The sequence below is a fragment of the Lissotriton vulgaris genome, unplaced genomic scaffold, assembly GCF_964263255.1.
Source record: "Lissotriton vulgaris unplaced genomic scaffold, aLisVul1.2 SCAFFOLD_4855, whole genome shotgun sequence".
Taxonomy (NCBI): domain Eukaryota; kingdom Metazoa; phylum Chordata; class Amphibia; order Caudata; family Salamandridae; genus Lissotriton; species Lissotriton vulgaris.
This window is the reverse complement of record NW_028248773.1, coordinates 35,793-61,608: the sequence shown is the minus strand read 5'-3', so window position 1 is coordinate 61,608 and position 25,816 is coordinate 35,793. Positions and strand designations below refer to the sequence as shown.

Sequence of the window (25,816 nt, the reverse complement as noted above, 5' to 3'; positions counted from 1 at the left end):
TAACAAGAAAGCCCATCAATGAAAATGAAGGAGGAAGCACTGTTAATTCTTAGTATAGCCCACATTAGGTTTTTCACAACCAGGCAGTTATCGCTGTCTGGTAGGTGAGACTGATATCTAAAAATGACGAAAGAGGTTTGCCTGCTGCTACACTGAAAGCCTTGTGATTTACACCCATCCCATAGTTACATTACCGTGCTACAAAGGGGACAAAATATCTCCCCACCCCATCAGATCCCTCAACCAAGCTAAGTACCCCCACAACATGATCGCATCCGAGGCACCCTAGACAGTACGTGTAATACTGAAGGCACTGAGGAGCCCTATTAATAATGTATAGACCTATGTTAATATACTGGACGACTGTTAATGAGCCTGTGTTTGCTCAATTTCTAATCTTGCTGGTATGTTTTGGACCTCAGCTGTACAACAGGCTGGTTTTAGCCTTCACTGTAGCTTTATAGTATGCTGCACTTAGGCAGTTTTTCAAGCGTGCCAGTCTGATTAGATGGGGAATGGTGTGGGGAGGCTGTCAATTTAATTTCCTATGTCCAAAGTTCTCAATTTAGTTGCCAGCAGAATCTCGTCCTCTTTGCAGGGTCAGATTAGTGATGAAGAGAAATACCAGAGCAATCTATATCTTTGAACCAATCGGAATAAAAATAGCTTGGACATGGCATATGATTTCAACATGCCATTGTATCTAGCAATGCCGGTGTAGATTAGAGTCCTCGGGCTGAGCAATCGAACAGGCATCCACTCACATAATAGACTGCTGGTAGCATCTGACAGTGTATTGTTCATAACCAGTACAAAATTATATTAAATAATACATCAGACAAACAACTCTTGATTAGCCTACCTACATACGTAAGCAGACCTGTATGGAAAGGGCACCAAGGAGCATTCAGCTGCCTTACAAGTGGCAGGTGTTTTTTGTTTTTAATTCACACTAAATTCAGTCTAGGACACAGCACTGTCTTCTATTTGAATATCAAAACGAAGTACAATCATGATTTCAACATTTTTGTAGGAGGTTTCACCTGCCCTGAAACTGTGTTTATGGTCGTAAATTAGCTCTGCACCAACTTCACAGGTTTTGGGCATGCAACAGCTGGCTTGGCCTTTCATCTTGCCAATGAGCTCCTTTTTTCCTCGCAGGCCAACCTATTCTGGATTTCGCCTTGGGGAGTATGGCTAAAATTACCTGAAGGTTAAACTCCTCCATTTTAATATTGTTTCTGCTCGGGAACCGCAGCACTGGGAATTGCACGCTCCGTCCAGTGAGTAGCAGGAGTAGAGTATGAAGTATATCACTTCGATGGATGAGGATCCTTGCATCCTATAAATAATACCTCTTCCGATCTATGTGGAAGAACTTTACTTCATCTTCCACGAAGCATCACATTGATTGGGTTTGTTACAATATTTATTTGCATATGTGATAGGCCAATAGAAGATACAAAAAAAACCTCTCTTCCCCCTCATTGTGATTTGAAGGGCACAGGTCATTCAGTCAAGACAATGGTAAAGAGGTAATGCTCCAGGGGAAGGTCAACCAGAAGATGAAAACATTGACATTGAATGGGTGATTTATAGGCCCATGTAAGTACTTTTGAAGGTAACAATATGCTTTTTCAAACCAGGCAACTGGTGCTGAGTGATAGGCTCAACATAAACAATAGGTCTCGTCTTTGAAACCTAGTGCTATTGGTTGCTGCATGTTTATAAGTTATAATAAAGGTGTTCATAGGCATTTTTGTAAGTTTATAGATCATCTAGAAGACATTGTGTACAACTGAACGATTTTATTTAAAAAAAAAATGATTTATCATTTAAAATGTTTTGCATATTTTTACGTCTTTCTGCATGTTATAATCCTAGTTTGTTAGAATTTTTTTTTGTTATAGCCATAAATAATGGAGGGAATTTGGGAAATAGTTATTAAATTATAATGCGAGCCGCAGATTGACACTAGGGGAGGATGAATAGATGCCATACTCCGAGGATAATTTGAGGTGGTGGTTAATGATGCCTGGTGGTACTGAGTGATGATGAGGTGGTGCTCAATGATGCTGAGCTATGTTTAGGTGGGGGTGGCGTGCTAGTGCTAGTGCTTAGGTGGAGCTGAGCTGATGCGGTGTGGCATAAATGCAGCAGCCCTGCACATAAGTGACCATTGCTGTCTGCTGAGAGGCCAAGGATTGAATATTTAGTATCACAACTGGCCTGCTATGTGAGAAACTTGCACTCCCTGCATACTGCACTCCAGGGCTCCTAATTGTACCCAGTCATGAACAATCACTCGCAGCCTGACCTTCTCAGACACCTACATGTGACTTGCTTTAGATTACACAAGATTTCAATGCTGCTTAAACAAAATTACTGGAAAAGCACACTTATGGGATGTATGATGGAACTGAATATTTAAGTTGTAAACATGCATTGCATTCCAGATATGGATTATATAAAGGGGTTTTAACTGCATTTTTGTCTGTATATAGGTTTACATTCTGCACTCAAATGCTTTAATAACAGGCACTCCTACTCCGGTTTTACTTTCCCAACATGGGAAGGATGAAAAGTAAAATCTGCCTCTCTAGGATTCCAATTTGTCACCTGCATTGCGTTTAATATTTCACATGGTGCTTTCAACTCGCTAGGACATCCAAACAATCACCTCCGCTACTGACCACTAGAATAGCTGTAAACTGAATGACTGTTTCAGGACAGTTTGGCCCTGCAGCCAATCTGAGCGGACTCTGGTAATTTCAGCTCCCCTCAGTTAATGTAAATTAGCTTCCCTAAATGATTGATCAGCTCAACAACAGCAGAGTTAAAAGTGCTGCAGATATGCATTCTATCACAATACATTTGTCTTCTGCAGAAGAGCCTTATCTACCCTGTTGCACATATCCAAGCCTGCCCTGTTATTCCTGTAAGTACAGGTATTCTCCTCCTTTGCACAGAGAAGTTCCAGGTCTCAAGAGGAGCAAATGTAGAAGTGTCAGTACTTAGTAGCTGTGAGTACCGGTCCCTTTAAGGCACTGTTCCTGACTGATAAGGTGAACAAAGATAGATGTTTAAAATTATTTAAGACTACCTTTAAATGATATTGTATTTCAATATATTTCCTGGCCTTTACAGAATCTTTAACCAACAAATCCCATTCCAACCCTGCCACTTACTGGCTTTGGTCGAGTTGGGCAGGGTCATGATAGAAGGAAGGAGAAGTTGGACAAATAAGTCTTTTCTCTTAAGATTGGAGGCCCTGTTTCTCCCGGGTTCTTATTGAGGTGGGGGCTGGAGCAGAAGTGCGCTGCAGCAGGGTAGCCCGGGGCTAAGAGGAAAAGTTTGTTGTTCTGTTGCAGGGATTCTGCTCATGCACATAACTATGCACAGGAAGCCAGGACCTCAGTCAATTGTGGTGTACCAAAAAACTCCCCTCAGTACCCAGAACCCCTATCCGACTAGCATCAGTGTCTCATTAGCTCTCCGTCCTACAGCGAAGCTACCAATGATTGGACTACCCAAAACATGCGACTTGGGGTACTCTCAGGATCTCTCAAGAACACTCTTTCGTTTTTATTCTCATACCAGTCCACAACATGAGTAATTAGACACTGAAAAGTTTAACGACGTGCTCTAAGATGCAGTATTTTTACTAACATAAGCAGTCATATGATTAAAAACAATCTGATCAGCATTAATTCCATGAAACACAAAGGGAGAAATCATATTATAATGACAGTGGAAACCGGTCCTATCGCGCCTTGTGAACCCTGCTAGGAACTAGGTTTTATATTAATAGGTCTCTTAGGCTTGAATAGGGAACCCCATACCTCCAAGATCAGCAGAAGTGAATCCCATCACAGGATTAGCAGCGTTCTTTCTCACTGGAAAAGGTTTTTCTCGAAGTGTCCAAATCTCATGCATGCAGTGCAATATTAAAGACACTAGTATTTCAGTTAGCTGCAGCTGTGTTTGTGTCTAGAGCATGGGCCGATCAACCTGAATAACCGCATACATTGTTATGGTGACCTTGAAGGCTTCTGCATGCAGTGTACAGACTAAGGTTGCGATGTAAGTCTAGGGATGTTAAAACAAGCCATTCCAGGCTAGGAAAATAAAGCAGTTTAACTTACAACAACTGTTATATGTAGTGTTGTGTGCAAAAGCTGCAAAGTGGCAAAATGGAGTTTAAACTTCTACGCTTATGCTAACATAGCAATGTGTGCAAGCAGGGTCCTGTCTTCACTACACTGTGTGATGGATGACGACTCTGGTGTGGTCTGATGGTAGGGCTTCTGGCTTCTTACAGGATTGTTGTTGCTTCACTCTGTGGCAATCCAGTCGCAGTTTTGGTGATGAAAGAGGGAAAACTCTCAGTAAACAGTAGTTGATAAAGGGATTTTCCTTCACGCCACAGCATTGTTGATTTATTGAGCATGCCATGATGTCTAAGGTCCCTCAATCACATCTAGATTTCCACATCAATTAGCCTGGCGCGATTAACATCAAAACGCCACACGGGTTGTGGACAAAGACGCCTGAACTCTAAATGGTGATGGAAGAAACAGTGGTCCTAAACCTTAGTTGAAAAATGTTCTAAGTCAATACTTAGTTATTCAATCCAAACATTACTTAGAGCATAGAGTACATCAGCAGCTCAATGTAGTAAATACTATATTAAATCATAAAGCAACAAACAGCAACAGACTTAATTATTACCAAGCAATTTTAATTCATTGCTTATGTAATATGGATACGAGGGGGGGATTTGGGAAGCACCTTAAGTCGTGGGGAATGTAGATGGATATATTCCTTGAACACAGTAATAAGGGGGCTTAACGAACAAGAAGAGCTCAGAAGACGGGTGTCATTATTAAACCTGTGATTAGCATACTGTATGTGGATTGCATTGATTTTTATTATGTTAATCTGACTACTATGAAATTGTTCTCTGGAACAGGCATCCTCTGAAATCTATATATAATGTTTTGTATTTTTTGATCTATAATGTGTGTTGTTCAGCAAAGTTGTTGCATTATAATGTATGTTCATATATGTCAGTTTGTCTAAATGTTTTATATTACGTTGTTTATCGAACTAGCATCGGAATTGCCGTGCAACTATAGCCATGTCCTCAATAGGTTTATTAAGAGCTTTCCATTCGTTGACCTATTGCAGGCGCACTCTACCCAATGTCTGCCAATAAATGTCGGGCAATGACAGAAAAGGAATATATATGAGCAGGAGTGATGTAGAATAAAGGATATGAGTACCCCCGACCATTCCAATCCCTTTTAAGAGTTATGTTTGGGAGACATGGCAGAGACTTCATGCAGTGGCACACCTCAGTACTTGTTGCGGTTTGGATTTGGATACACGTTGGTATGTTGGTTTGAATTCGGCCTCCATCTTTGCCGATCATGATTGAATCTTTAAAACAATTTTGGTGCATAGAATTTTGGATCCAAAACATAGCCTGGGTGTTTTTTAATTTATTTATTTATTTTAAATGTTGGACACTAGAGAATCCTCGGTTAAGTTTACGCACTTGCAAACGGGGACGTTCTAATTGAGTGTCACGGTGGAGCCCTGAGCCCTCTTTCTAGCTCCATGATGATGCACCCAAATTGTATTTGGGTCGCTTCCGCGTTTACTAGCGTCCACACGCAAACGCTTGTAGTTGAATGGAGACGGAATCCTTCGTGTAGAAGGTATGAGAGGCTGCGCAAAGTTGTCTTTTGTCTTGGTATCGGGTGCACGAATTGGCACATATGAGGGTTTAATCGATTTGTAGATTGTACCCTTTTACGCGAGACGACCTGACAAAGCTATTTGATGGCCTTTTACTCACGTGGATACGAGCGACCTGTTCCTGTTTAAGGTACCCATTAGAGCTTCCCTACTGTTTGATAATGAAACGTGTTTGAAACACCATACGTATAGGGGGACCATTCTGCACGAGGAACTGACCTGGGAGCTTTCCCCTGGGGTCCAGTATCGCCTCCGCTCCAGCGCTGCTTCACCGTAGCCCATGCCGGGCTTCCTGTTTCCCTGCCGCCGGAGACCGGGGACCACATCCTCCAGCACCCCTTGCGCCGAGGAAGGCGCGCACGTCCTGTCCCGCCCCCGGAGGTGCTCAGAAGTACAGCGTGAGCCCCCGCGTCGCTGGATCGCGCGCGGGTCGGCGCCCAGGGCGAAGCCCAGGCAAAGGGCGGGCCCTCAACGGCCCTCAGAGGCCAGAAGAGGACGGGACGGGCCACCCCACCTGATTTTTCCATAGGAGGAGGTATAGAGACGCACTGTACTTACTGACTTGCATTGTACTGCTTATTGCCGCTTTTTGGCGCATTGTATACAAAACATCTCTATCTGGGAGGAGCTTAATGCCTTGTGTGGCACCAAGTATGTCCCAGATGCATCCCCCCCCCCTATTATGGGCAGTAATTCTGATAATTCAAACTGCACTCCGCGGGACCTATCCCTACTTTTAAATAAAGACAAAACTCAAGCCAACGCACAGCCTCAGGGTCTCAATATTAATATTAAAAGGAAGCATGACGGGGAAAATGTCAATGAGAACCTAACAAAAATTCAAAAATTGTGCACCAGCCCTACATCATCCCCCTCTAACCCAACCACATCAACGGCGGATATGGCTGTGGATAAAATAGATGACCCTTTATCGTCCTCCCAACTGACTTTACTGGCTCAGCTCGAGCAACTGTTACTATCTGTCATATCACCTTTGGTAATAAAAATTAATGACCTGGGGGACAGGCTGACTAGCATTGAGAAAATAATTAAAAGGAATTCTCCACCAACCAATAAGATGGCAATACCCATTTGCCCTAATCCTCCCATTACCCCCGAAAAATTTAAGTCAATTACACGTAAGAATGCCCAAACTCAATTACTACCTCTTAATACACCTACCGCAATAGGCCCTAAAGTGGCATTAAAACCCCCGTTAATAAATTACACAGTGGCCAGAGCCGAACCAGAAAAAGTGCCACGTACTAACTTACCTCCTGAAGCCGCCCCATATGTGACTGTCCTCTCTGGGGTTCCTGCACTTAGCCAGGGAAAACACGAAACACATCAGGACCTGCTAAATAAGGTTATTTTTTGGTTACAGAACAACAGACCTTTGCCACCTTATCTAGATGGTGGAATCCTGAGCGTCAGGAGGGTGGGGTGGTTGGGTACGCTGCCCAAAGACACCCCTGGGGACCTGGTGTTAATTAAATTTAAGAATAGGAACATCGTCCCCTACTTACGATCCTGCCAGCCCAAAGAAGGAGATGGCCCCATTTGTATTTGGGACTTGCATGACTTCTACCCGAGCATCCCTCACATCCCGTTACTAAGATCAACGGCAAAGAAATACAACTCCTGGGGAAGGGGATCTTGTGCACCTAGCGCCACTAACCTTCTAGCCTCTAATAGATTTGAACCACTGTCTAAAAATTGTATTTTCTGAGAACCAACTACAAAGAGGCCACTCATGAGTACTAGCTTAATTGACATGATAGTATGCAATTAACAAGAAAACTACTGACGTAGGTTTGCCTGATGTTCTTCCCCTGAACCCTAAGCTTTTTTGTGGCACTGTATGCATGACCCGTTTTGTTTTTAGAGTAGTTCTACTTGATAATGAAATATTTTATATTGATTAGCTGACCCGTCGTACTTATTTAATCCTGTTCTAATAGTTGATATTTACTTTGTAATGAAATGTTAAGGTATTTATTTATGTATTGTTGCTGCTTTTATGATTTTAAACCAAAATCGAATAAAGCTAATCTGAATCCATACGTATAGTGTGTAATATATACCATTCTTTTAGGTTTATTGGTGTCAATCACGCCGTTTCCTATCTGCACATAATTGAAGCCACGATTACACAGGAGTCTGTGATGTGTGCAAGTTTTTGGATGATAGACTAACTTACTCACAGAGTCCATTCTGATACCATTAGGTATGGAAAACTCCTCTTTATCATATGAGTAGCTGTTATTTGAGGAGGTTTCCTAGAGAGTTCAGGTTTTAATTATTGGCGTGTTTGTCCTTTAGGTGATATTACACACCTTCCCTGTGTGAGAGAGTCCACACATGGTTGAAATTTCATTCTACTTCCCTCTCGGGTAAGCTTTCCCCCCTCTATGGGAGTATTTATATTTATCCATGTTGGTGCAACAGACTTATCATGTCCTTAACTATTGTAGGAACTTCAAGATTACCAAGCCTTGGTGATATTGCCCTTCCCCAATGTCCTGATGCAGACTCGCACGGCCGAGGTGTAATCTACCCGTCGGGCCATTAGACTATTTGAAACGTCGACGCCCATTCTTTGACTCCACCCGTACCTGGATTGATCCCTAACATTGACGTGCTTAGTTTGGAATATATGTCCGATTATTTGTTAAAAATCCATATACACATTATACTAGGGCCGGGTGACCATTTGGACGGTGATTTCAAACCGATCCCATATTTCTCTCATAATTGTATTTATTAATTATTGTCACCATTTTCTGATTCTTTCTTTTGCTTCTCTATCAACACTTATATCATCCCTGACCACTTCTGTCTATGCACGTTCCCCCTTGGGGCATATTCACCAATTGTACATTATTGTGATCTATTGACAATTTTGAATTGGTTCTCATATACTGTACGTTTATGAACAATGAGAATGAACATATTAGATAAGCAATGAATTAAAATTGCTTGGTAATAATTAAGTTTGATGCTGTTCGTTGTTTTTTTTATTTAATATAGTATATACTACATTGAGCTGCTGATATACTCTATGCTCTAAGTAATGTTTGGATTGAGTAACTAAGTATTGACTTAGCAAATATTTCAACTGAGGTTTAGGACCACTGTTTCTTCTATCGCACATTACCCAGGTCCTCGACTAATTGAGATGCCCCATTTTTGAAAATGGTGACCTCTAAATGACAGTTTCCAGTTTGTGGAAATACCTGCTGCTACATCAATAATAAAGACCTAAGGGAAACATAAAAGTGAAAACATTACAGTGCAAGACGTAATGCAATCACTGGGTGTGCGCTTAACAAGATTTACAGGCCTGTTCACTTTCGCACATGAAATGGAAAGGCAGGGGGAGCCTTCCCACGCCTCTGTGTAAACAAAAGAAAATGAGAAGAAGGAACAAATAGTGCTCCAAAACGAACACATATAGACAGGAGGGGAAGAGTACATGTAAAAGGGACAGTCACCATGGGAGAGAACCAAGCACACACAGGCCCTTAAATACACCGGTGCACCAATGAAAAGCCCGAATTTCAGAAAAGACATCCAAAATATTGAATGGAAAACGATGGGTGCGTCAATAGCCCACAGAGGAGATGCAGCATGTTGAGAGACCGTACATGCATGCTGCCTAGGCTCGACCTAACACAGCAGTCACAAGTTGCGGCATGTCTATCAAAAGGAACTTTGTATTGTAGGCCACTTTATTGCATTACAGGTATTTTATGTAAGTGGCAAATCCTGTATGAGTTGCACACAATGGTATGTGGAATTCTGACACTTGAAGGATATAACTTTTTTTTTCTCCTATCCTTGGTTCTTGTTCTTTAAGGAGCTGGAAATTGGATCCAAACTCTGGGTAGTTTAGCAGATTTACTGTAGGGGGGTCTAAGAATGGGATGTGCATGGGGTCAAACTTTACCAATCTGTTGATAAAGGGGAAGGTAATACTCATCACAGTAATGTCACCAACAACATGCCATCCAACCAGTAACTTGTTGTGTAATATCTGTAACTGTAAAGGTTTGCTAATCGTTTGTATATTTTTTTTTATTGTTTTTAATAGCCACGGTCTCAAACAATATTTTTCATGCCGAGGAATTGCCCTTGCTGTTGAGTATTTCTGGAAACAAGGCCACCGAAACATTACTGTGTTTGTTCCACAGTGGAGAACAAGGCGTAATCCTAATAATACAGGTAATAAAGACACATTGTATTCTTTAGAACTGATGCAGGATTTCCTCACTGACTGTTAATCCATTACTAAAATGTTTTAATTCTGCCAGAGGTACCGTGCAGTCTCCTGGAGACTGGGTTTTTGTACAATTCTGATTAACTTTCCATCCTGCATGCACCCTTTAACGATGGCACACGCGGCGCTGTATTGCTGTTTACTCCCTATGGCTGGTTGAGCAGAACCATCAGTGTAAATATGTATTCGTACTGATCTAGAAGCATTATTTCATTTGGTAGAGGATATTCTTGTTTGTATTGTAGAAATGCTTGTGTTTTTAGATTTGGGTCGTACCTGTATTCTACATCTGTTGCAGTGAGAGAATTAACCCATTGTATCCATCTTGGATGTGAGGCTTTAGCATTGGGAATGCTTGCCGATGTCACAGCTTTTCGGGCTGGAACTGGGTTAACGACTATTGTACTCTTCCCTTGAGCCAGTGCTCTTTCTCTCACTACAGCAGTCTGTAGTGCTGGCATAATGTTTCTGTTGATGCAAAGCGTATCCCAGCATTTGTGTACACATTTGATTTATGTGTTATTGGTACTGTCTCACTTTCCTTATATGTTAGGTAGGTGTACCCTGATTGACCTGCAACTAAAGTGATGACCAGGTTGCATACGTTTACGTGTGTCTGTAAGTGTTTAGAAACGATCATGTCCGCTTGTAAAGAACGAAGAGTATCTGTGTGTTCCTGTATCCACTGACTAACTGAAATTCAGGAATCCCAGGATTGATTGTACATTTTTTAATAATTTTGGCGGTTGGAGCAGCGCACATTTTTCAAAAAAGTTAGCTGCTAGGCTTTTTCCTTCACTTGAAAGCACATATCCTAGAAAAAGGACAATAAGGTGGGATATATATATATATATATATATATATATATATATATATATATATATATATATATATATATATATATATATATATATATATATATATATATATATATATATATATATATATATATATATATATATTACCTACTGGCTATCGCCAGTAGGTATATATAGTTAGGATTAATTCCCTATGGGACTTTTGAAAATTCTATGTCTAATAACTTTGGCGTTTGTGGACGGAATCGGCTGAAATTTTCAGGAAAATGGCACATTTTGTTTCTGAGCAGCCCCTAAAAATTTGGGGGGGTTTCGTCAAGGGGGGGCCGAGAAAAAAGGGGGGTCCCAAAACGCGTTTTTCCCATGTTAATTTCCATAGGGCGGTTGGACTCACTTTTAGCTCGAACGGCTGAATGGATTTGCACGAAACTTGGCAAAATTGTAGGGACTGTTAGCCTGATGTGCCTTTGCTAGGTCTCAATATATGTGCTCCAGTAGTTTTTGAGAAATTAACGTTCAAACCAAGATATATATCTGTAACAGCGCTCTGGGCAGCGATCCGGTCCGCTTACTTTTCGCTTATCGGAACTTTGCGCGCAGAAAGCTGATTGGCTCTCCGGTGTCTGTCAACATTCTAAACAGTCCGGAGCGGCCGCCATCTTGTCTCTCGGTAGGATCGAGAGAGAAGAAGAGGTGGAAAACGAAGGGGGAATTTAATGAAAGGGGGCAAGGTAGACCCCTCTTGACCCCCTAGGAATGTTGTTGGGGTTATTAAAGGGTCCCGTGGGGAAAATAAAAAAAAAAATGATTTTTCACGGTAGAAGCGCGGCCGCGAACTGGTAGCGAAACGGGAATTCGCCATTTTGTGCTTCGTAAATTAAATTACTAGTTATAAGTGGGTGCGGGAGACGTATCCTAATCCCCTATGTTTCCTGAGGGTGGGTGAGGAGGCTGATGTATGTTGATACATCTCTTCCAGCGGCTGTGCGTGAGCTTTTTTTTTTTTTTTGCTGCGTGACAGTCCGGAGCGGCCGCCATCTTGTCTCTCGGTAGGATCGAGAGAGAAGAAAAGGTGAAAAACTAAGGGGGAATTTAATGAAAGGGGGCAAGGTATCCCCCTCTTGACCCCCTAGGAATGTTGTTGGGGTTATTAAAGGGTCCCGTGGGGAAAATAAAAAAAAATGATTTTTCACGGTAGAAGCGCTTCACGGGCCGCGAACTGGGCCGCAAACTGGTAGCGAAACGGGAATTCGCCATTTTGTGCTTCGTTAATTAAAGTACTAGGTATAAGGGGGTGCGGGAGACGTATCCTAATCCCCTATGTTTCCTGAGGGTGGCTGAGGAGGCTGATATATGTTGATACATCTCTTCCAGCGGCTGCGCCATCTTGCCTTTTTTCGAATGCCACAATTTTGTCGTGCACGGCAGCCATTTTAGATGCCAGGCTGGTCCCAGGCTATCACCTAACCCTGCGGATGTAGTTTATGGCCCCAGCTGTAGAGAATTCAGACATGCCAATCCTCCTGATTCAGGCGTGTGAGTACTGATTTCAGTGCTAGTCTCCCGCCTCCCGATTTCTGCAAGCAAAAACCCGGGGGCATATTACGAACAACTAGCGATAATTTTTGTCTCTAACTTGTTTAGAGACAAAAATTATCGCCGCACATCGGCGATTTTTATCGCAGATAAACCTTGCTATTATCGCAGAAAAGTCAGCGATATTCATGTATTATCGACCTAATGCTCTTAGCCATGTTATCCACCTCCCATTGGATAACATGGCTAAGAACTGCTCAGGGCAGGTGTTAGATTTTGGAGATATTCGCGCTTAGCGCGAATATCTCCAAAAGTTGGTAATAGAAGGTAGCGATGTTAGGGACTGTTTCCAGTCGCTAACATCTTGGCACGCCACTTTGCATGTCATTAGTGATAAGTATCACTGACATGCAAAGCGGGGCCCAAGATGGTCGCTATCTCCTTTTAGCTGTCACTAACTGGTGTTAGCGACAGCTTGATAATAGGGAAATAATTTTATCTCCGCTTTCATGGTTTTTAAAGCCAAAAAAGCGGAGATAAACCCCCTTGATAATATGCCCCACGATTCCTTGGGGGTTTCAGCTGACAGGGCTTGGTATTGTGTTACATGGTAATTTTTCCATGAAACGTCAGAGGGTCGATGCAGGGGTTCTAGAAGAGGTGATAAACCATTTAAGCCTCATGAACAAGCGCATGGTCTTTTAAAGATTTGTGAAGTACTCGGGGCGGCGGTGTGTGTGTGCCCTCTTTCAGGAGCGGGCGGGGGGGCACTGCCAGCAACTTGCCAGGTCAGGTAGTGTTCAACACGTGCATCACCCTTTCTCTGCCTGCTATTGCGCTCCATGCTTCGGAAAGGTAAGAAAAAGAACGTGCATTTGAGTTTGAAATGTCCGATCCTGCAGCAGCACACTTCCAAAGCCCACACATGACAATAACCCGATTCAAGGCCCCATTCACCCGTTTTAAAAAAAATAGATAACACTCCAACAAAATAAGGTTATAAAACTTTATTAACTACTAACTTTAACGAACGGAACAAAAACTAAAAACATTTAAACATTTCTCAATACAAAAAGCAACAATGGTTAGAAGCTGTCTTTTGTGCGAATAGTCCCAAGGCAGCACAACGTGCAGAGTTCTGGACGGCACCCAGGTGATGTCGCCTGGGTGCCGCACTGGTTTAGGGATCCTACAATGCTGCTCCGAAAATTGGCGTGGGGCGTCCCGGGTGGGGCGGGGGGAGGCCTCGTCAGTAGCGGTCTGTTGTGCGAATAGTCCCAAGGCAGCACAACGTGCAGAGTTCTGGACGGCACCCAGGTGATGTCGCCTGGATGCCGCACTGGTTTAGGGATCCTACAATGCAGCACAGAAAAACAGCGTGGGGCGTCCCGGGTGGTGCGGGGGGAGGCCTCGTCAGTAGCGGTCTGTGTCCAGTGTCACATGGCTGACACAACATGTACGACAGGCACCCAGGTGATGTCCAGTAAACTGCCGCACTGGTTTTGGTATCCTACAATGCTGCTCCGAAAATTGGCGTGCGGCGGCCCAGGGGGGGGGCGTGGGGGAGCCGGCGTGAACGGGTCTCCCCAGGTGGCGGCCATCTAGCTGAGTTGCGCTCGCTCTTGCGGCCACAGCGTCTCGCTCACCATGTTGTTGAGTTGCTCCCACTCTTGCAGTGCAGCGATAGGCGGCTGCCACATGGCTCTTAAAATGGCGGACAGCTCCTCGGTTTTAGGCCTGGTCCACTGAAATGGTCCTGGGACACTTTGGAACTCGGACGCTTGCCTGCTAGGGCTTGGGTTCCATTCTCGAAAAGCGTCCCCTCAGCCGTGAAGATTGTATAATAGTCTTGGGGGCCCCCGACTCCCGCAGGCTTCCGGTGGGGAGCGGCTGCCATGATTGCTCGCGGAATGACCACGACGGAGCCACGAGATGGTGGTGCTCTCATGCTGACGCCAGCTTCAGTCTGAATGATCCAGAAACAAGGTGGGGCTTTCATCGTTTGGGGAAAAAAAATGTTCTAAACCAATGAAAAGTGTTATTTTTAGGTCATATGACCAAGCCTTCCATCTTTAGGAAACCAAAAGTAAAATGAACCAATGAAAAGTTTTATAAACAAGTCACATGACCTGTTATGCGGCATAGGGCTACAAAAAGCGTAGAAAATCCGTTGGCACGTGAGGCGGCGTCAGTAGCGGACCGATGTGCGAATAGGCCGAAGGCAGCACAACGGGCCGAGATCCGGATGGTACCGAGGTGGTGTCCAGCTAATTGCCGCACTGGTGTGGCCATCCTACAATGCTGCGCCGAAAGACGGCGTGTCCAGCTGAATTGCGGTCACTGTTGCGGTACAGTGACTCGAACGCGCCGAGATCCGGATGGCACCGAGGTGGTGTCCAGCAAATTGCCGCACTGGTGTGGCCATCCTACAATGCTGCGCCGAAAGACGGCGTGTCCAGCTGAATTGCGGTCACTGTTGCGGTACAGTGACTCGAACGCGCCGAGATCCGGATGGCACCGAGGTGGTGTCCAGCAAATTGCCGCACTGGTGTGGCATCCTACAATGCTGCGCCGAAAGACGGCGTGTCCAGCTGAGTTGCGGTCACTGTTGCGGTACAGTGAGTCGAACGCGCCGAGATCTGGATGGCCCCGATGTTGTGTCCAGCAAGTTGCCGCACTGGTGTGGCCATCCTACAATGCTGCGCCGAAAGTCGGCGTGGGGTGCCCCGTTGGCTTATGAGGTGATGTCAGTAGTGGACCGATGTGTGAATAGGTCGGAACCAGCACAAGGCACCAAGATCCGAATGGCAAGTCCTGGATGTTGAGTGCCTCAGTTGAGATTTCTGAGCAGTGCTTGTAAGACTGTCTGAAGCTTATTTGCACCTGCTGCAGCTTCACTAGGTCCGGCGGAACTTTTTGCCTTTTCCTTTCTGCTTCTTTTCCTACAATGCGTTTCATCTGAAGACACGACCAGGTCCCTGAATGTGTGCAGGGGGACGCTATTGATTGAATGAAAATGGCGGCTTGACACAAAGCTGACTCAAGCGTTACTGTTGGTGCTATACAGACAAAAATTGGTTTTCAGTTTGTACATTCTTCAGGTTTTTTTTTTCCATCCAAGTCTGATTGAGAGTTTGTAGAAAAATGGCTTCAGATTTTCCACATACTACTTTTCAACATTCTTCCTAAATGTAACAATGTGAAACTCACTAGGAGAACGGCTGTTTCTGTTTCCTTTCAAAATGCTGCCACCAATATTTTCTGAATGGAAGACACCATCTTGTAGCATAAAGGGCCGAAAGGGGTTCTGGTCTGGCCGATGGTTGGTGGAGACATTTTGACTATATCTTGGACCTGCCCGGCCTCGCCCAAAATGGCGCCGGTATAAATGGGACTCGTAACTCTTTGCCCGCAAATGTATATCTAGAAAATGTTATTGTAAGTGGCCCTGTCGTATTTTAATTACAAAATGTACGTCCACCGATTCCGCAACTGTTAGACACCTTTGTTCTTGTCACCTAATGGCCCGCTCGTTACGTTCTTCTACAGTGTAAATGTCTCCTCATCATATACGATTTCAGTTTGCTCCGTGGCCGGCCCACGTGGTTATAGGCCCGTATTTGTATACTGACATTTTCACAATAAAGGTTTTTAAAACAAAACACGGTAGTAGTATTTTCATTTGTAAAGTTTTTACTTTTAGTGACTGTTTTCGAATCAGTAAAAGGCAAGTGAAATAAAGCAGTCCAATTACATGACGGATAAAAGGTATAATATGTAGGAACGCAGTAAAGATAAATGGTCAAGGGCAGTTGTGTTTTTCATGTCTGCAACATAAAGTGATCGATAAGAATCTGATAATCAGGCGTATCGGCGACTAAGACAGCAGGCCGAATCTCTTTTACTCAAGGGCTCCGTCATGGAAGGAAGAAACGCCCTTTTTCTCGAAAAAGGAATATATTTTACTTGCAAGACAGTTGTAAATTTTCCGGGAAAGTACATTAGCCTGGAATATTATAACATATGTTTGAAAAAAAAATATTGTTCGAAAATAATAAAAAGCGTAATTTTTAGGTCATATGACCAAGCTTTTCATCATTAAATTAACAAAAGTAAAATGAACCAATGAAAAGTTTTATTAACAAGTCACATGACCTGTTATGCTTACGTTACGCGCTGCGCGCCGCGCCTCGGATCACTTCCGGGTGCGCTAACGCGGCGTGTCATAAAACGCATTACGCGACAACGTAGGTCAAGAATATAGTCTAAATGTCTCCACCAACCAGCGTTCAGAACACAACCCCTTTCAGCAGTCCAAAAAGTTCTGTTAAATGACAACAGAGGGGACAGGCAACAAGAACCATCAGTCAAAGAGGGGAGGGCAAGTTCTTCTCTTCCGGGTCATGTTGGGGCGCTACCGGAACTGATCGAATTGGTAGTCTACAGTGTTTCTGGATGTTTCCGTCAAGCTGTTTAGGAAGGTAACATATCACATTGTTTTCTAATGCAGTCAGGTCCACAAACGACACTCACTTACTTTGAGAATAGTGAAGCTGCAGTAGGTGGAAATAAGCTTCAGACAGTGTTACAAGCACTGCTCAGAACTCTTAACTATGGCACCCAACATCCAGAACTTATGCTATTTGAGAATGGTAGTGACATCGAAGCATCTCAGGGACCAAAACCATTAACGTACTTTCACGTATGAAAATCTTACTTGGGGAGGGGGCAGGAGCGAAGCGCCCCCTCCCAGTCAGCGCCACCACACCGTATGTTGAAAATCTGAAGCCATCGTTCTACAAAGTCAACCAAACTTGGATTGAAAAATCTAGAAAAATGTACAAACTGAAAACCAGTTTTGGTCTGCATAGCATCAGTAACAACGCTTGAGTCAGCTTTGTGTCAAGCCGCCATTTTGATTCAACAAAGCACAGGCATTGAAAAAGGCTGAAATTCAGAACTCTAAACTATGGCACCCAACATCCAGGAGCTTGCTATCCGGATCTTGGAGCCTTGTGCTGTTTTCGATCTATTCACACATCGGTCCACTACTGACATCATCTTATAAACCAACGTTATGTAAATAGTTTTTTAATAAAATGTTTTACCCTGTTTCTTTGCTGGTGTGTTGTCTATATTTTTAATATTTGCATAGGGTTTGTCGTTATTTTGTGCGGGATGGGTGATGGAGCCGAGCTGTCTTGCAGCCCTCATGGTGTGGAGCTCAGTTCATCTCACTATTTTCGTATTTCTCAAGAAGGGTTGTTCCTAATATTTCTATTTTAGCGAGGTCAAAAAGAGATCCAATTAGTGGCCTACTGATTTTGCTCGATTACTTTTATTTTTTTACACGATTTTTCACTATCTGCAAAGACTAAACAGAGTATTGCGACTTTGTGCTTGTTTGTAAATAGAGAATGATCCAAAGAGAACCAATTCTAAAACAGTAAATGCTTGGACAACAATCAATCAAATGGAGAGACAAGGAGGCACGACGGATTACAACGGGGGTAAAGGCCTGCGTTAACTACCCTTCAGTATCTGCAAAGAGAGAGTACTACTAAGGCAAAAGAGGGGAGGGGGGGGGGTGCAGCGTTCAAAGCACATCAGCGTGCATAAATACGAAAATGTTTTTATCTATCACGTACTTGACATTTTAAAGCTTTTCATATTTGCTATTAAAAAACCAATGAAATTCACAGAAAAAACCATAGGTTATAGTGGATATATAGTTAGGAATTTGCATTTACAAAACCTTGAAAATTCAATGAAAAAACCATAGGTTATAGGCCATATATAGTTAGGAATTAGCATTTACAAAACCTTATTTTACTCGCATAAAACCATTGAAATTCCATATATAGTTAGAAGCGCTAACTATATATCGCGCACCCGCAATCCACTGCTGATGATGTCACATATTACATCATTCATGACATGGTCAGTGACATCACTGATGACATCACTGATGACATCTCAAATGACATCACTGATGACAACTCAAATGATATCAATGATGACATCTCAAATGACATCACTGATGACATCACTGATGACAACTCAAATGACATCACTGATGACATCTCATTTGTCATCACTGATCACATCACTCATGTGATAATACAATGAACCTCTTCAGACTCTAATATAACCTTACATACACTCAGTATAAACAGACACTCACAGACTGTCACTCATCCATGGAGTTACTCACACACCTAGTCAGTCATGCAAAGAATCAATCACACCTACATTTCCTCAACTATACAGTTATACACATCTTACTTATTCAAACATATAATAACACATATTTACTCTCTTATATAATCCCTGATACAAGCTCACAGTGATCGATACAGCCACTCACACATTCACTGGCTCTTATGTTCAGTTATTTATATATCTCAACTCTCACATGTATTGTGTTTTACATACGTACTTACTTGCACATGTAGCAATGAGAAATCCATTCACTCACCAACACACCCATGCACAGTCAACCGCCCATATAGCTGTTTCCACATGCACTCTTGAACTCATACTCCTAGTGAATCAACTGCTTACACATCTATGCACAGAGTCACGCACCTCCCAGCCACCCACACACACACTCAGCCTCCCATTCAAATACTTGGGCAACCAATCAATAACCCATATGGCCACTCTTATAGCTACTGATCAACACATGCAGCAGCTTACACAACAACAAACATACTGATGCACGAATTAAGACAGTTTAGTCACTAACCCATGTACTCAGTGAGACACATTTAATCACTCACTCATACAGTCAGTCATGCACCTACTAAATTCTTCATCCAGACACTTATACATCCACTCATTCTTCAATATGTGAAACATATTTAAACTTTACAGACACATACAATCACTGGATGTTGTGATCAGTGATGTCATCAGTGATGTCATTTGAGATGTCATCAGTGATGTCATCAGTGATGTCACTGACCATGTCATGAATGATGTAATATGTGACATCATCAGCAGTGGATTGCGGGTGCGCGATATATAGTTAGCGCTTCTAACTATATATGGAATTTCAATGGTTTTATGCGAGTAAAATAAGGTTTTGTAAATGCTAATTCCTAACTATATATGGCCTATAACCTATGGTTTTTTCATTGAATATATATATATATATATATATATATATATATATATATATATATATATATATATATATATATATATATATATATATATATATATATATATATATATATATATATATATATGTTGAGTTTGTAACTTTCAGAGGCAAATCCCAAAATGATGGTATTCACTCTGATCAAGGGTTCCTCCAGGTCATTAATCTGTTGATTAAATTTCATCTACATAGGACAATGCCTTTCTATCCACATTTTTAAGTAATTTAGTTACTCTGGCTGAAAACAACCCCAGGCTGTTCTTATACCCCTGGAGGAGTCTACAAAATTGTTGCTGGGAGCCCATTGCGGAGAATGCGGTTAAATATCTGCTCTGTAGGCGTTCTATTCTGGCAGAAAAATAAATTTCAGATCTCAAGTGTGGTTTTCTATTTTTCCCGTACAATGTTATTCATTAATGCAGAACTGTGTGCATTTTCTACTGCAAATGTGTTAATGCAAGTGTTTAAATGTCTGTAATCTAAAACTAAATTATATAAATTGTCCAATTTTGATACAGGAAACATAGGGTTATTCATTTGAGAGGTTCAAGTTTCAATCACCCCTTGGTATTCAAGTTGATGTAAGATCTCCCTGACCACCGTCCCTTTTTGCTTTATTGGATACTGCCATTTGGAGTGTTTTTTCATACAATTTATGTGAGACCCTAGTATCAGGTGTTTCCACTGTGATATAATCATTCAAGTCCGCTGTCACCAGAAATCCCGTCAGGTTCTGGCGAGCTATTATTACTTCTGCCACAATGCCTAGCATAGTCAGAGCAGCAGTCGAGACCTCAGAATTCTGGGAATATCTGATCTTTTGACATGCAACCTTCTTCTTTTTTAACTGTTTTTTTTTTTTGTTTTGGTTCATCTTCTTTTTTAGAAGTATATTCTTGAGCGTGCTGCTTGTCCCTGGACTTTGTACACTCTTCATGTCTGTCTGGCCGTCTTTTCCTCTCAAGAGTTTTTCGTTGAACCCTGAAAGGAACGAGAGGAACATGTCGCAGTACCCTGATACCTGTCAGGTTTCCTAATATTGTCACTATTCCTAAGGTTATACCTCCTTTTGGAGGGCTCCTGTCAAGGAGATCTACCTCTGGATTGATATGTTTTCTTTAACTTTTTGTTTTTTGTTATTGTCCCACTTCTTTTTTGATGAAACAGGTGTCTGCTTAAAGGTGTCCTTTTCGGGACTACCCATCAGTTGTAGTTTCAATGCTTTTCCACCCAAACTGTCACTGCCTAAATCTTCATACACAGTTTCAAATATTTAAAAAAAAGTTTGTGCTCCTGTTGTAAAGGACTGAACTCCCTGTGGATAGCCACTGATGCTGCCTCCCCTTTAATATTTGCTAATATTATAGCTGATACCTAGGCATAATTACGTAGTAATTTCATCCACAAGTACCATTTCGCTGCTGTTTTACCTATATCTGATCTCACATGATTTGTATAGTCTTCGTAAATCAAATAAGCGCTTTCTCCTCTATTGCACGAGTTGGAATCATCTCCTTTACAGCATAGGTATGGAAGTTCACAAGAACCTTCTTGGGGCTCTAAGGGGGAATTGTAGGGGGGGTAATGGGTGTCTTTCAGTTTAAGATTCATTTAAAGGGCTCTCTATGGGCGCTTTGGATTTCCTTATCTAAAACAATATCCGGCCTGTCATGCAGGATAACCTCCCTTAGACTGTTAAACGTAAACCTTGATCTTTCAAATTGCTCTGCCTCTTCCGGAATGCTCAGCAGCCTCAGGCTGTTAAGCCTAGAATGGTTCCCCAGCCTTTGTAGGCATAAACGCTTTATTCTGCAGCTGTAGGTTTAGCTGGTTTGTCACTTGGGTGTTTGAATGCAGAGTGAGACTCATCTTCTAGAGGTTCTTTTCCAGAGTGGACGTTCATTATGGAAGATAATCACATTTCTTTTGTAATGCACAGCATTTCCCCTGGATCTCTTACTGATTTATATCTGAAATCTCAAACTTTTTCTTTATGTCTGATGTGAGATTCAGTAAAATATTTTCCAAGGAATTGTGCAAGCCCCTCTTCCTGTCCATCTAAGTTTGTTGCCTTTCATCTTTCACCTTTTTCACCTCTGTAACATTGCTCTGACCCTCATGTGCTGTTGTGCTTCTTGGAGAAGAATTCAGGCTACTGATTGGAGGGACCCCCTCCCGCCTACTGTGGAGAGCGGCCAGAATCAATTTGCTAAATGTAGGGATACGTCTTCTTCTCCCACAGTGGTACTCTGGGATACCCACCCCAGCACCTTTGACTGGCTAAGGCCACCTCCACCAGTTACTTATGATCCTTCGACTGCTTTATTATTCTGAAGAAAGAATTAAGTGACAGAGTTGACATGGTCGCTGTCACACCGGCTGTTTTACCAGCTGAAATATGGCTAATCTTCCTTGGATTAGCAGTTGATTTCCTGACTAGTCCAACCCTGGAGAATGCTGTCTCCGGATTGCTCTGTAGTGGAGAGATTCCCCTCTTTTTTTTCTAAACCACAGCACAGCGAATACCTGGTTCTTCCTGCTCCTTTGGACCAACTAACCAGTTTTTGCAACTGGGTGCTAGCTAGATCTACCAAAGTAGCAAATGTCCTTGGCTCCGTCCAGTTTTTCTGTCTGTCTGACATCTCTGCTACCTCCTTTTTACCCCCCAGCTTCGGTTCCTACTACACAACTTCCTTAGGGGCAAACACAAGTTTTCCAATGTAGAAAGTGTCTTCCTGCTGCCTCATGCCTCTGTCACAGGAACCTGGACTGTGCCTCATATGCTGAAATCCCTCTTCCGCCCACAGATTATGCTCTGTGCTGAGGCTGCTTGCCTTCACCCGGAAACAAACGCAGGCCGCCAAAGCATGTACATGCAATGCACCAGCAAGGATCTCAAGAGTGCGCAGAATCTGGTGGAATTAACCTCATTCGGTCCTGCCTCTGAGCCACTATGGGGTGAGTGTCATACAAACGCTGCAGCCATAAATCAGAGTAAAATCGAAGGATAGTGTGTGCCGTTTACAGTGGGCAAAAAAAATCTATTAAAAGTCATTGACCAGGTTAACTTCTCTGAATGTGGCCATACCCTAGTGTCGGGCTCCTGCGACTGGTGTTAGTCAACTGCCATGTTCCTGCTGCGGGAAATCCATTCCTAATTAGATTTGACAGAATGATGTTAATCTACATGGAGATTTGTGTGCAACTGTAGTTTGTTTAAAATGAGCAGTGATGTAGGAAATATTTAATCAAAATAAATGAGATGGGAAATTTGATTACCAAGGGTACCTCGCAACCACTCAACACAGTAAATTAAAATCTTGCACCAACGCCTGAGTGGGGATAATCCATAGGTAATGGCGTCAGTTAATTGATGTGCTTTTCCAAAGTAAATACTGTGATCTGCGCAAGACTAAAGGCGCGCAGCAGCTATTGTAAAGGTGAAAGCGCGAAATGGAGCGCTTTAAAAAAAGAAAAGACCATCTATAAATTGTTCAATAAAATGGCACTTCTTCTACATTTAACAAGGAGGGGGAGCGAGCATTGGCAAATATAAGGAGCAGCTGTTTATAATTATGAGGAAAGGGAGCAAGCATGGGCACAAGTGAGCTTCTGAGCCTAAAAAAGCCTTCATGAAAGAGTCCTCAGACCGTAATCAATAACATGGTGAGTAACACCACATGTAAGAGGGACAGTCCTCATGGGAGGTTATAAAAGAAAAAAAGGAGGTACTAGTGACCATATTAACCATTGAAAAGCAGCAATTTACAAAGGGCAGTAGTAGGAGCCAATTAGAAAGATAGGTGTTGCTTAATGCCCATATCATGAATATATCGTGTCTTGAAGAGATAGCGCAAGCGCTGCCTAGATGAGACCTAAAAAAAAATACCTGGCATCTTGCCACCCACCTAAATCAGCCTCTGAAAACACCCTCCCCTGCTCCTCTCTAAATATAAAAAAAATTATAATAATGAATACTTGGCCTCCTCTGACCGTGCCACACCACCAGGTGCATATGTTTACCCGTGACACTTTAAATATAGGTGACCCAAAAATAAATATCTGGCCTCCTTTCATCCACCACCCCACCCGGCACAAGGCCTCCTTCTGCTCTCACATGGAGAGCGGAGTGCAGGCACCCCACTGACTCTGCAAGAGCAACTTAATAGTGCAGCTTCTTTTCCACCCTCCGTACAAGCCGGGAAACCCACTGACTGAGAAGAAGATGGTTTCTAAAGGCTGTCTGCATGGTTCACCAACTGCCATTCTGCCACTCTGTTCGGGCCTCTGGAGACCTGGTTGAGACGGTGGAACAAAGAGAAAGCAAGGGCTTCCCCCTGTGTGATATCATAAAGTGGATAATCAGTTTGGCTTACCACTGTTATGTCCCAGCAGTGAATTACCAGATTCGAATCTGGTTATTCACTGTAAAGGCCTCCTATGGAAACCATTTACAGCAACAACAAAAAAGTAAGTACAAGGACCCATGTAGTTGTAGAGGCAGTTATGAAACGAGGACTGTTATTGTTTCTTTACCTCTAAATCAATGTAGATCGATGGGGCATATTTTCTTACTGTGCCTTAGTTAAATATGTATTCCTAAATACTTTAGACCTTATAAGGTGTCTAATTTGTCCCTAATCAAATGTTGATTCAACCTCAGTTGGATACTGAATTTTGAAAGCGCAAAAGGCGTGTGTCAAAAAGATAGCTTTAAATTAAAAGAATTTCCTTGTGTGATAATAAATGCAATATTGATTGCATAAAAATGTTTATTTTAAAATTATTCTGAATAACTGGTTTTTCTGAAGCATGATCTTTTCCTTTACAGAGCAGCACTTTCTCCAGCAGCTCCAGGATTTGGGAATTTTGTCTCTCACGCCTGCAAGAATGGTGTTGGGCTCAAGAATTGCTTCACATGATGATCGGTATGGTGTTTGTATTTTTAATCCAAATCTCATTCCTCCTAAGACTGTACTACGGGGAAATAGTATCCTCTGTTAACTGGGAAGTAACTTAGTGATCAACTTGCAGACCTTTGAATGGATAGACCAGGTTTTAATTTCCAGCTTGTAACTGGACCAAAACGTTTTGAGGCTTGACAAATTATAAAGACTCCCTTTACAAAAAAAGATATTTGTAATGTATGAATAAGAGTTTAAAAACCACTGCACAGTATTGTGTGTACTTCGACCTAAATTATTTGTCCTTCCATTTCACGTCATCACATTCCACCTTCTGTATTTCACTTTTAGCTGTACCTTACTTCCCATCTGTTTCTTTGTAAGGTGTCTCCTGTTCAAGATGTGACGGAGCCATTAATGGCATTCTCTGTAAAGTCATCCGCTATTTTTCAAGCTGAACATATACAAGCAATTTTGTACACTGTCTATATTCGGGTGCATGTACAATTAAGGTGTCTTATGATAGAAAATAGAAATGAACAGACTACTACAATCTTTCTCTTATCAAATGTACACTGCTGCTCTATTTAGTATGCTACGGTTTATTAAAAAAAATTGGGTTTTTTCAGCAGCCATACAGAACTGGGGATTTAGGTGCAATTCTCAAATTTGCTCTGGTACAGAACTATGCACCCCTCTACAGGTTATATAGTACCTAGGCTGTAGGTCACCATTGTATTTGTGTTTTCACCATATTGTCACTGGGAGGATCTGGTTCAGTGATGCTGTCACCTTTCACAAGCACTTAACACACAAATGTAATTATTTGTGTGTTGACGTATGAAACACAGATATTTAAACCGGTTATTGACTTCCCCATCCTCCTTTTTTCACATTTGGTTGTATGCTGCAGAGAGAATAGTCTGATATATTTAGCATTACTTGAATGTGGACTTTTAATCAACTCACAGACCCTTACAGTTGAACTCACTTGCATCATAAATGTTTTTTAGAGTAAGGATATCTTTAAATCCATTTTTCTTAAAATAGTTACAAAGAACTGCAAAAGAAGGGACCTTGTGTGGTGAAGATGGGAATGCTGTAGCTAGATTGACTGTTGCACATCTCATTCATTTTTTTATATCCTTTACACCCGCCATCAACACTTGTGCTCTCTTTTATTGCGGTGACAGGCTCAGCATGTGCACACTTCACTGTAGGGTGTCTCACTCCACTCAATTTCAGCAGTTCTTCAGGCATGGCATCTGTACTGTAGGGTAGCTTACTGACTGCTTTTTCCTAGGTGTGTCTGGTCACACCATCTCTAAGCTACAATGTTGTAGCCATGCTT

The 25,816-nt window shown here is 42.3% G+C and overlaps 1 protein-coding gene across 1 annotated transcript in view; it reads left to right on the top strand.

Annotated features, from left to right (window-relative positions):
- The window catches only part of LOC147663834 (NEDD4-binding protein 1-like), a gene marked incomplete at both ends in the record, with an annotated part of 112,528 nt that overhangs the window by 71,014 nt on the left and 15,698 nt on the right, over nucleotides 1–25,816 (top strand). The window contains 2 exons of the mRNA XM_086950169.1: nucleotides 9,857–9,987; nucleotides 24,393–24,489. Coding sequence (XP_086806295.1) covers nucleotides 9,857–9,987; nucleotides 24,393–24,489 — 228 coding nt within the window. The remainder of the gene's footprint in view (nucleotides 1–9,856; nucleotides 9,988–24,392; nucleotides 24,490–25,816) is intronic.